This window comes from Callorhinchus milii, unplaced genomic scaffold, assembly GCF_018977255.1.
Source record: "Callorhinchus milii isolate IMCB2004 unplaced genomic scaffold, IMCB_Cmil_1.0 Scaffold5, whole genome shotgun sequence".
Classification (NCBI taxonomy): domain Eukaryota; kingdom Metazoa; phylum Chordata; class Chondrichthyes; order Chimaeriformes; family Callorhinchidae; genus Callorhinchus; species Callorhinchus milii.
The window spans coordinates 2,174,482-2,186,673 of record NW_024704746.1 but is presented as its reverse complement, the minus strand read 5'-3'; the positions used below and the strand labels follow the sequence as shown (position 1 = coordinate 2,186,673).

The following is a 12,192-nucleotide window of genomic DNA, read 5'->3' as shown; positions in this document are numbered from 1 at the left end:
CAAAGAGAAAGAAATGCCAATTTGCCAGGTGTCAAAATGATTTCTTTTTGCCCATAAATGCAGTCAATTCACTTCACAGTATATTCTGTGAAGCGCTTTGAGACGTCTCGAAGACGTGATGAGGCGCTATATCAAATGCAAGGATTATTATTATAATTTGCATTTACACAGCGCCCTTCATGCGAGGCAGAATCTCGAAACGCTTAAAAGTGGCAGAGCCCGATACTGAGCCCGGGAGAGAGAGGAAGGGGGAGGCAGACTCCCCAGGGCTCATTTGCAGGACATGGTCTTACATCCTTATTGATCATTGACTTTGTGACTGTTTGTGAGACATAGCAGTGCACAAATTGGCTGCAATGTTCGCCTACAAAATGCACAGTCCTTCATAGTATATCCTTGTGAAGCGATTTGAGACGTCCTCCTGTCATGAAAGGCATCTCACCAAATGTAAGGACTCGTTATTATCTCAAGTTTGTGGGACTCTCCTGTGCGCTATTGGCTGCCGTGTATCGCCCACAAATTATACAGTCAATTCACCTTACAGTATATTTTGTGAAGCGCTTTGAGATGTCTCGAAGACGTGATAAGGAGCAATATCAGATGAAAGAATTATATATACTCTATGTGCAGTCGGTTTGCTAGGTTAACAGTGGGCGAGTGAGTAGCGTGAACCCAAGACCAAGGTTATCACCTCTCACCTCGTTCATCAGCGACACGCATATGAAGTTCAAGCAGTTGAACGCTGCTGTGGGAAGCAATGTTAAAAACACAACGTGTGCACAATGTATTTTTATTGATAGTTTACGGGCAGCTCATACATCAATTGCCTCACAAGCATCAGCCCTGATTTATGTCTCTTTCACATGCATGAAAGAACAGCTGTGGCGGTGGTATTTTCTGCGTCCTACAGATTGCAGCCTCGATCACGCAATTTGGGATCTTCCCACCCATCCCCTACCTCCCTCGCTCACGAACCTTCTTTTATAAAAAGACTATGATTACTCTCGACTGGCACCTGGTGTGAGCTGAAGAGCTACTGAATGAGTTCCTAACCCTGTTATTTGGCTGTTACCCTAACACTGCACGCACCCAAGATGAGGAATGATCAAAACACAGTTCAACCTCGTCTGATAAACAAATTATAGGTTTGTACGAAAACAAACAGCTGAGAACTTTGCCAAGCTCTCCTCCACCAGTCCAGGAAATCCTCATTTTACTTCTTTATTTTTTTTTAAAATGTGAAGTTCGAAAGCTTAGTGGTTAGAGCATTTGCCTTGCAAGCCAGAGGACTTCAATTCCCAGGCAGAGAAAAACCTTAGGCAAGTTTCCTTACTCCACAATCTTCTGTTTACCTAGTAGTAAGTAGGAACCCAGTTGTTAATCGATTGGCGGATCCCTTTTCCGACCAAAAACGATTTGGTCACTCAATCCAGTGAAGTTGGCTGCTTCGTTTTGCCCGCAAAATATACAGTCACTACACTTTACATTCTGGGAAGCATTCTGAGTTCTTGAAGACATGATAAGGTGCTATATCAAATGCAAGGATTATGCTAGTTGAAAGCTAATATGGCCTCAACCATTGTACACGGCAGGGAATCCCCACTCTAACAACAAGAAGAAGATTACATTTGTATAGCGCCTTTCACGTCGGGAGGACGTCCCAAGGCGCTGGACAGTGTAAAATTCTAACAATTCTGCATCCAATCCACCCCTTTACTTGCTCCTTTCGTAATTATCTTTAACTGAACCAAGGCAGAGATTAATCCAAAGTTTCATAGGAAGGTCTACATCATAGTAGTTGGTAGCAGTTGGTACCATAGAGTTGGCACTGAGAAGGTTATATGTTCAAGCCCCATATTGGAAACTTGAGCTCACTGTCCTTATCGACAATTCAATAAGATCCTGGAGGAAGTGCTGTGCTGTCAGAGGTGCCGTCCTTTGGTTGAGGCATTAAACCTATGTATCCAATGGGATCCCATGATACTGTTGGAGATGAATGAGATGGGATTTTTTCTGAGAGGACAATTATCCAGAGTAATTGGTCATTGGCTTGAACCAATTCCCAGGGAAGCCTTTTGAGACGTTTTGATGTTATAACTGTTATATAAATTTCAAGGATTATTATTATTATAGGCATAAGCTGCTGGAGAGCTATTCCCTTCCCCCCCATCTCTTGTCTGATCATTTCCTGCCTTGATATGTCCCATATGTTGGACAAATTGACAACAACACACTTACCATGAACCAAGCTCTTGTGCATTGAGACGCATGTTCTTATGGTGGAAGCAGAAAGTGTTTCAAGAACAATTTAAATAGATTTGTGTTTGGAAATAATATCTGGGGCTACAGTATATAGATTGGGACACGACATGTCAAGCGACTGCCAGGATGGTGGAAGGCGAATTGGATGGACCTTGGTCTTCTCTCTCCTAGCAAAGTCTTATGTTCTTATATATGCATCTTCATGCATTGAAATATGTGTGGGGAAAAAGCATTTTAAATTTATAATTTGCTCACAAACTTGGCGGTGGCTTCAGTTAAGGATATGGGGGCGACAAATGTGATGTATTCAGTAATAATTATCACATCATGTGCATGATGAAATTTCACATTTTTCCACCCATTCCTAAATCTTAAAACTTTCATTCATGTTGAGGACATTGACACAATGATTTGGTTTCCTTTCTCTGGCCGGTTATTTCACCACAGTCTTGGGTATTACCAAGTTGGGTTAAGAGATTCCTGGAAACACAATCTAACCAATTTTTCAGTGTCACGATAAAAATCCCTATATGTAAATATAGCCATTAAACTAATATAGCCAGAAAGGTGTCACTGTTTCCATTTCGAACTTGAAATGTAGAAGATCCCATCTCTGGCTCTACTTTGCCTATTTCAGTTTCACCATAGAAATTCACAGCACAGAAGAAGACCTTTTGGCTATGGTTACCGTGTCTGTGCTGGCTTATTCAAACAGCAACTGTGCTATACCTGCGATCATTGTTGCCTGAATATTCTTCCTTCCCAAATTCTGTATACACCATCTGACCCAATCTTCCTTTCCCAGCTAAATGTAGTGCATTGCACCATCTTATACCTCCAGCTAATTCTTTCACAGGACAGCAAGACTCTTTATCTCCTTATACCCCAACATTCTACAGACTGCTTAAAATCCAGGCTCGGCGTCACCTAATCACTGCTTCTTGATTTATCTCACGTTCACGCCTCCTCTTTGCAACCTTGGCGGTGACCCTGCTCTCTGGACCTTGGCCCTTCACCTCACTACCTCATTAATCAAGAAAAACTTTGCGGATTGTGAAAATTTCTCCCCTTCTTTTGAGGCCTGTGAGAAGCAAGCCCTGCAGTTATGTGTTTGGATTTTCAGGAGCAGAGCAGGTTAACTCTGAATTGTTGGGCTTGCACCTCCATGGATAGAATTCTGTTTTATACAGAACCACAAAATTCAACAACACAGAAGGAGATGATCCGGCCCATCGTGTCTTGGCTGTCTCTCTGAAAGCTATCTATCCCTTTAGTCCCACTCCCCTGTCTTATTGTTTTTATCCCTTTTATTTTTTTCCTCAAATATTCCTCTTGTAAAAGCTATTATGAATTCTGCTTCAACCAGTGTCGTTTGATTGAGGACCTTCCATGTCCTAACCAACCCTCTGTGTGTAAAATAAAACCCTTCTAACCTCTTTGTCTCTTTTTTCGGGTAATTATCTTAAATTCATGCCCTCCGGCTATGTATCACTTATCATTTGTAGGTTGTCTCTGCACATTCTACTTGACACCCCATCAAAATACAGTACTGTATGCAAGATGCCTCACAGAGCCTTTCATATGGAGTATTGGGATTCTGTGGGAGAAAGATTTGAATGGCTTGCACAGTGCATTGCCAATACTAAATCCAGATCCTCCCTGTAATCAAAAAGTGTCAAGGCTGATTTGGGAGCCTTTATGTGTCACTTAATACAATAGATTGTTTGTAGATATCAGGCAACTACCTCGAAGGGGACTTTTTTTATCTGTCTTCATAGTCAAATAATAAAAATAAACTTTGCATTTGATATAGCGCCTTATCACATGGTTGAGATGTCTCAAAGCGCTGCACAGAATATACTGTAAAGTGTATTGACTGCATATTTTCCGGGCGAAATGCGGCAGCAAACAGTTTTGGCCAAATTATTATTATTCAAAATTTGTTACTGTTACCCCCCTGAAAATCTAACTGTCAATTGCCTAACAACCAAGTTCCTACTTACTCCTAGATAAACAGAGGCATATGGAGTAAGAAAACTTGCCTAAGGTTTTGATCAAACCCGGGTCCTCTCTAATGTGAGGTGAATGCTCTAACCACTACGCTATAGTCTTTTCAGGGACCAAGACTAAATGACTAAATTCTAACTTACTTAAAGTCTTGGCCACGGGGTGAGGGGTGGGGTTGCCTCAGTTGCCTGAGGAACAGGAAATATCATACGACTGTCACTCAAATCTAATCCAGATCCTATCAACTCACTTTTCATACAGGTTGCTCACAAAGGTGAAAGCCATTCTGTCGGTAGGAATTACCTCCTGGAGTTTAAATATAAAAATGTTTTTTAACTTACAGGATGTTTAACTGCGAACGGAACTTGCACTCTGCTGTCTGTAAACATTCTGAACATTTATTGTTGTAATGTAACTGGGTATCATGCTTTGTTTCAAATGTTGAAGGGGGCAAGGGGCAAGTGGAAAGAACTTGCGTTTTTATAGCTTTGTGTTTCTATAGCTAGCGTCTACGCTATAAAACCTCTCAAAATGCTTCACAGGAATTGTTGTCCCGTGTCATGACTGGAGGCAAATGCAATGCAACAGCCAGTTTGAACAAAGTCCCACTGACAAGAGTCAATTAATTTGGAGGATTGGTGTCCAGGACAACATGAGAGATTGCCTTTTTATTCCAATTAATGCCATTGGATCTTTCAAGTCCACCTGAAGAACAGGCAGATAAGATAGAACCTCAGTTTGACATGTCATCTAAAGGACGGCACCCTCAACAGTGCTGCGCTCTCCTAACGACATATCACAATGGAGTATTCGCCCATACGGAGACCTCCCAACTTGGGGCTTGAACCCACTCGCTGCTGACCCAGAGATTAGACTGGCATTGACGGAGCCAGGCTGGCACTGACACTGCACAATCGGCAAGCGTTCAGGTGCTGGTGTTTAACAACAAAATGACATGAAGACCCAGTCCACATCACTCACTTGCACAGATGCTCTCACTCCCTGTCCTCCCCGCCCGGCTCGCGCCATTGAATAACATTGAATAACAAAGCAGTTTTTTAATTATCTGGGAATGATGGGGGTGTGGGCGGGAGATTGAACATCTACACAGTAATTTCTGCCTCACAAGAGCGAAGCCTCAATCATTTTTTTGGGGTCCAAAATGAAGAACAAAGTTGCATCGGGCAAATTTTCTGAAGCACTTTAATTCTGGGTTTGGTTTCGCTGTTGGAGCCGGAGCAGGTTGTATTAGTGACACAACATCGCCACCTACCGCAATGTGGCTGCTACAGCAGGAGCTCCCTCCCCCTCACCCCTGCTTCTGACCCAGGGTCCGGGGGCCAGACTGGAGACCCCATTTGTGATTGTTATGTTTTTCAGCGTGATTACTAACTCCAGTTATTTATTAATAAGCCACCCTGCACAGGAACTAAAGTGCGGTTGCTTTCCACTCTTTGTCTCTGTTTGCAAACTTTTCCCACGCATTCTCTCAAACCCAAACTTATTTTATTAACGTCTCAAGACCCTCCTGTCCCACCGCGCCTTCGCTCATCCTCTTACCGCTCCACTCCCTGCCCTCCACCCCTCCTGTTCCCAACCCCCAGTTCAGGTCTAAATCCTTGACTGTCTAGCACCTTGGGGCGTCCTCCCGACATGAATGGCACCATAGAAATGTAATTATTTGTTGTTGTTATTGTGCCTCAACTACTTTAGTATCAGTCTTGAGCTTGTCTCCTTGTTACAGATTGACTGACCATCAGATCTAATCTTTCACTATTATCCATGCTCCTCTCAAGAGCTTTTAGAATTTCGAAGACCCCTCTATTGGGTTCTCTCCTAAACCTGTCTGTGTCCCAGTGAGAACAACCCAATTTTTTGGGTCCCTCGTCCAAAGCTGTAACCCCTCATTTCTGCAATTATTTTCTGTTCTAAAACATTACTTGGACCATTGATGATGAAGTATTTCAAATAATAAAGGGATTCATAAGGGTAGCTACAGAGAAACTATTTCCTCTAGGGGGAATCCAGAACAAAGGGGCATAATCTTACTATTAGAGCCAGGCCATTTAGGATTGAAATCAGGAGGCAGTTTTTCACCCAAAGGGTAGAGGAAATCTGGAACTCTCTCCCTGAAAAGACTGTAGATGCTGGATCCAGACTTGAGGAGCTGAATGGCCTACTCCTGTTTCTATGATGGTTTGCAAAGGAAAGTAAAATTTTAAAAGTGATTTTAATTCAAAAATAAATAATAACTCATATGAACTTATCATGTGTCCGTGACAGGACTCCGTTTAAAGGTACGGTGCCATTGAAAACGGGAAGGGCAAATAGACGTACAGAGTGAGGTGGTGGAGGGGGGGGGGCAGTGGAAATAGATTTTATTGAAAGTCATGAAATTTTAACGACTTTGTATCAGATGAGCTGGAGTGTCTAGTCTCATCTTCCTTATGGGCGGCTCATGTTTCCAGACGGGGACGATATAAAGGAAGAAAATCCAGTCCCTTAAAGGGAGGCATTTTCATTTGGTTAGGTTTATGCAAAATATATTTGATGGGAACGCAACACATTCCCCTCGACGACCCCAGACTCTTTTATTCGTAGCGCTTTCAGGTTTAGAGTTTCAGCAAAGGCAGATGGACACATGGTCCGTTTATGTCCTGTATGTCACCTCTGATGTAGCTCCTTATCAGAACGTCTGAAAGCTTTTCGCTCCACTGTTCAGTGGCTGTATCTGTGCAGAAATGTCTCAATAAATGGGTTTTACTTTGGGATGAATTTGGATGAGGGAGAAATGTTGGCCAGGACCCTGGTCTCCAAGATAGTGCAGAGGGGGATCTTTACTGCCAATCTAAGACACCAGGACAGGCAGAAGTGGACCCTCCAATTAACATCTCTTTCACAGACTACACCTCTGGTGCAGTGAAATCCGTTCTGCCCTGAAGTTGCCAGTCGAGTACGTGAGCTTGAGCCCTGGTGTGGGATGTGGGACTCAAACCCACAGTTAGATTGAGCCAAACCAACAGACAATACAACCAGATAATATACAGCAGTGAGGCTCAGATACTGGCCAGTGGAACATTATCCTCACTCTAGCAGGGTGTAATCAGCAAAGAAGGAAAGAAAGTAGGATTGGGACCAAATCCAGGCCAGAATTCCTACTGGTTTCTCACCTGTAGCTGGGTTTGCTGAGCAGAGTGACAAGCAGTTGTTGTCTATGTCACGTTTCACTTTCTCAACAATTCTTGACAGTGATAACTCGTTCCAACATTGACTAACTAGTGACCCCATCAAAGGCCGGCAGCCTCAGGCTCCCAAGTGTGTGTGTTTATAGAGAGCGAGCATTCCCTTTGCCACAACAAACACTTGGGGGACATTTAGAGACAGCAGGTGAGGGTTCCCAAAAACCCTCACGGTTCTTAGACTTTGAATGGTTTTGTTTCAAAAATGTAAAACCTCACACGAGTTCGGAAGCTTCATCAATCCAGCAATAATCCGGAAGCCGTTCCCCCGCACCGCGATTCTTTAAAAGAGAAGGCTCCCAAATCCAGAGGGAATTTAAGAGTTTGACTAAAAGCATGTGGAATTTCGGGCGCCTGGAATACTAGGACAAGGAATTGTGCAAGTGACCTTTCACCTCCATTGCACAAGCGAGAAAGTAAGAAAATATTAAGAGTCACTGTTATCTGGCTCGCAGAATGTTGCCCAAATTGAGATGAACTGTGTAGATGAACCGCAAGCAACAATGCCTCCTTTGATAGGTAGCCTCGCTAAGTGTGTGGCAGCTAAATGTACTATTTAATGGGCTGCTGTTCACTGGTGTACATCAGTTTTTCTCCTCCCGCTTTCCCGAGGCAGTGATTGAGGTCTGCATGAACCCAAGTACAAATCAATGACATTTTGATCCATCCATTGCAATGGCATCTTTGTTCCCGGATTGGCATCAGCCAGGCTGCTTTGAAATTGTATACAACAAAAGGCTCCAGTGATGGTGAACGACTTCTGCTTGTAGCAGCCCCCAACCCTCCCCCCCTCTCTCCCCTTATATTTGTCATTAGCCTTTTTTTTAAAGTTTTATTTTCTGCCTAAAGTTCTTAACCCCTGGAACACAGCCAGTCCGCGGACATAAATGACATGTGAACTGTTGCATTTTTTGTTTCGTTTGGAGTACAAACAGCGAGTTGCAAGTGAAATGCCACTCTATTTAAAGACCTAAATGAAAAGATAAGGGTCTCCCTCCCTAACCCTAACTCTAACCCGTCTCACACACAAACACAGCAACAGCACTGTGATAGCCGCAGAATAGACCATTGCACATTCTTCTACCCTCTCTATCGGGAAGAATTTCCGGAATTTTGTTTTTATTTTGAATGGCATGCACCGGATACTCAGGGATTGGGATAAATATTACCCAAAGTCGCGCAGATGCAGTTTAAGACGAATTCGATCGCTGTGTATTTGAGTAAATAGTGCCATGATCGTTGCCCTTCCTCCACCCGCCCCCCAGTAAAAACCTACTTCGAAATAATTAATCTTTCTTCTAAATTAGGCTGAATATTATTTTATATTACCGGAAATGAAATAAAGCTGACTGTCTGCCAAGGTGACAAACCAATTCTTAGGGCAGAATGGCTCTGACCAAGCTTTTACCCGTAGATTAATGCTGCCGGTTGTAAGAGAGCATAAAACGTGAAGGGGCTTGACAGCTGCTTACAGCCGTGGGACTGATCATGTTTTACTGCATGCTAATGTTCTCCCAGGACTGCAGGTGGTGATGGGCTGTCTAAAGTGTCTGTGCCTTACGGGCACGAAGGCCACAGAACCACAGCTTCTTACAGAAGGAAGACATTCGGGCCATTGTGCCTGAGTCGGCTGTCTGAGGGAGCTATCCATTGAGTCCCACACCCCAATCCTTTACCCCCCTGCCCCACCCCACCCACCACCACCTCCCCTCAACCCTTTTATAATTCTTCTTTTGAAAATACCGTCTAATTCCCTTCGTCCAACCCTGACACTGTGAAGCGCTCCCAGATGTTATTCTACGTGGAGTACGCTGTGTAAATACAAGTTGTTGCTGTGATCCTCTTTCTTAGCCTTAAGATGATTCTCTCTTAAAATTTAAGGCTTGGAAAACAGCTTTTAAGTGTCGTTCTTAATTTGAATTTTTTCTCCTGTGGATTGCAGTTTGTGTTGTTCAAGATTAAGCTGTTTAAGAATTGAAAGGTTGTAAGTGTATTGAGTAAATGTAATGTTAACATCTGCCTATTCGGGTGGATGTTAAAGGTCTCATCCATCTCTTCTATTGGCAATATATCAAATGGAAGGATTATTTTTATTAAAAAGAAGTTTTGTCTCCTGGTGACCTGGACAACAATCCCTCAGATAAAATTGGTCATTCACCTCGTGGCTGTTTGTGAGATGTTGTTGTGAACAAATTGGCTGCCACATACACCCACAAACAAGCAGTCACTATGTAAATCCTCTGAAGCTCTTTGAGACATCTTCCTGACATGAAAGGTGCTGTATTGAACGCAAGGATTATTATTATTTTTAAGGGCTTTTGCTGTGATCAATTGGTCACTTTTCTCAGAAGATTGAATGAGTTCCTGTCAACACAAATGGTCTTCTGGAAGGAGTAGGCTGAATGTTATTTCTCTTATGAAATGCTTGTTGGAGTCCTGTAGCGCAGTGGTTAGAGCACCCCCCTCGCACACGAGAGGACCTGGGCTTGATTCCTGGGAAGAGCAAAACGTTAGGCAATTTTCCACACGCCTCTTCTTTACCCAGCAGTAGGTAGGAGTTAGTCGATTGGCGGATTGGTTTTCTGGTGATAAAAATCCCTTCAAAAATATATTTTTTTAAAAATAATAATTTGGTCGCTTCAATCTGCTAATGTTTGTGGGACGCTGCTGTGTGCAATTGGCTGCCACATTTTGTCCACAAAATATACAGTCAATTAACTTTATAGTCTATTCTGTGAAGCGCTTTGAGATGTCTCGAAGTTGTGATTTGGCGCTATATCAAATGCAAGGATTATTATGCTCTTATATTCTGAATTGTTCATTTTCACCAATCAGAATAGTCCCTATGTAACAGTAAACCTTTTCCGATCAACTCAACAGGAAGCTATGGAAAAAATGGGAAAAGTCGGAAAAGTTATTTGGCCGAACCTGGAGGATAAAAGGTATTCTTACTTCTTCTACTTCCTGTTTCCACCCACCCTCACTTGTCACAATCTCTGGCCAGAAATGACCTGACTGGGATTGTTCAGGTGGGTCAGTAACTCCTCAATACTGGATACTTATGGTCAAGCTTTCAGCCACTTTATCCGCACTTCAATTCTCTTCCTAAATCCCTCCACCTCGCACCCTCTGCTTTCAAGCCATCTAAAAAAACAATGCCATCGACATTGCATTCAGGAGAAATGCCCTTCTCTTTTCCAATAGTTTCTTTAACTGAATAGGCGCATGGGATTTCAGTTTAATGTCTGATCTGGAGGACAGCACCTCCGACTATGCAGCGATTACTCCCCCCCAGCACTGCACTGAAGTGTCAGCCTAGACTGTGAGCTCAAAGTCCTGATGTGGGTGACTTGAGCCCACAATCCTCTGACTCAGAAGCATGAGCGCTACCGATTGAGCCAAGCTGACACCCGCTAAAAGTAGTTTATATTACGGTATTATTCTTCAGACACAAAGCAGAGTGTGTGATATTTGTCTGTTTGTTTGTAGGTTTTACGATAAGAAATATGAAGTTTTCTTGAAGCTTGCTGAGCACCAGAGGGAGTACAGGAATATTATGCAAAACGTCTGATCATCAGAGCATCAGCACAGGAAATGGGCCCATTCCACTGAACTACCTTCAGGGCTTTCCAACGGACATTAACAGTCAGGCTCCGGTCTCTGTGCCACAATGCCACAATCTGTGTATTGTACCATCCCCGACTGTTAGACAACAATTATATTCTGTAAAAGGCAAAGCACTGCAGATGTTGGAAATCTGAAATAAAAAAAACAGTAGTGGCTGGGAACACGCAGCAGGTCAGGCAGCATCTATGGAGGAAACGAGTTATCGTTTCAGGTAGATGATCTTTCATCTGACAAAACGTTAACTGGCTTTCTCTCCATTGATGCTGCGTGTTCCCAGTTGTGTTCGGTACTGTGCAGCCACTGAGTGTGTCACATCTGCTTCGGCACAGCTACCTGGCGGTGCAGCCCCCAAACCACTGCAAACTCTGGAGAACGTCCCACAGCAGCCGGAGAAACTGCCCGAGATTCACAAGCATGGATCCCACACGTCAGCCCGACCACAGCCAAGAGCTGCCTGAGAGCTCGGTAAGGGACAGCACGTGGGAAAGAGAGTTCACCCACTCCCCCCGGGCCCATCCCTCACATTCCCTGGCCCCACACCGCACATTAGACAAATTGTTTGGAATGTGGCCAACAGTTGACTATTAAAGTATTTTAAAAAGCTCGCTTGCGCTGTATTTGCTTTTTGCGTGTATTTAAGCGGGAACTTGACACAAGAACAATAACTTGCATTTATACAGTGCCCCTCACGCAGGGTAGTGTCCCAGAGCGTTTGAGGGAAGCACAAGGAAAAATGGAATAAACAGGCAGGGGTGAAGGGAATACGAACGCTGGAGCTTGTGTGGAATTCAAACACCGGCAAGGAATGGTTGGGACAAATGCCCTGTTCCTGTATTATAATCTATCAGTTGTGGATAAAATGCAGGGAAAAAATAGGACTGAATTCTTAGAATTTTCTACAATTTACTGTCATTATAAATTTGAGACCAAATTGCCGCACAGGCTGACCACAAGAAATTTGTATTCTTTGTAGGTTCCCTCTGTAGCCCGCGAGCATCCAATAATTGTAATCCTTGTATTCAACAACCGGGTTCCTACCTACTGCTGGGTTAACCGA

The 12,192-nt window shown here is 43.4% G+C and overlaps 1 protein-coding gene across 2 annotated transcripts in view; it reads left to right on the top strand.

The window, feature by feature from the left end:
- The window catches only part of fggy (FGGY carbohydrate kinase domain containing), a 104,454-nt gene extending 92,713 nt beyond the window's left edge, over positions 1 to 11,741 (top strand). For both annotated transcript variants that reach the window (XM_007903693.2, XM_007903692.2), the window contains 2 exons: positions 10,389 to 10,450; positions 10,998 to 11,741. In XM_007903693.2, coding sequence (XP_007901884.2) covers positions 10,389 to 10,450; positions 10,998 to 11,079 — 144 coding nt within the window. In that variant the 3' untranslated portion in view covers positions 11,080 to 11,741. The remainder of the gene's footprint in view (positions 1 to 10,388; positions 10,451 to 10,997) is intronic.
- The last annotated feature ends 451 nt before the right edge of the window (positions 11,742 to 12,192 follow it).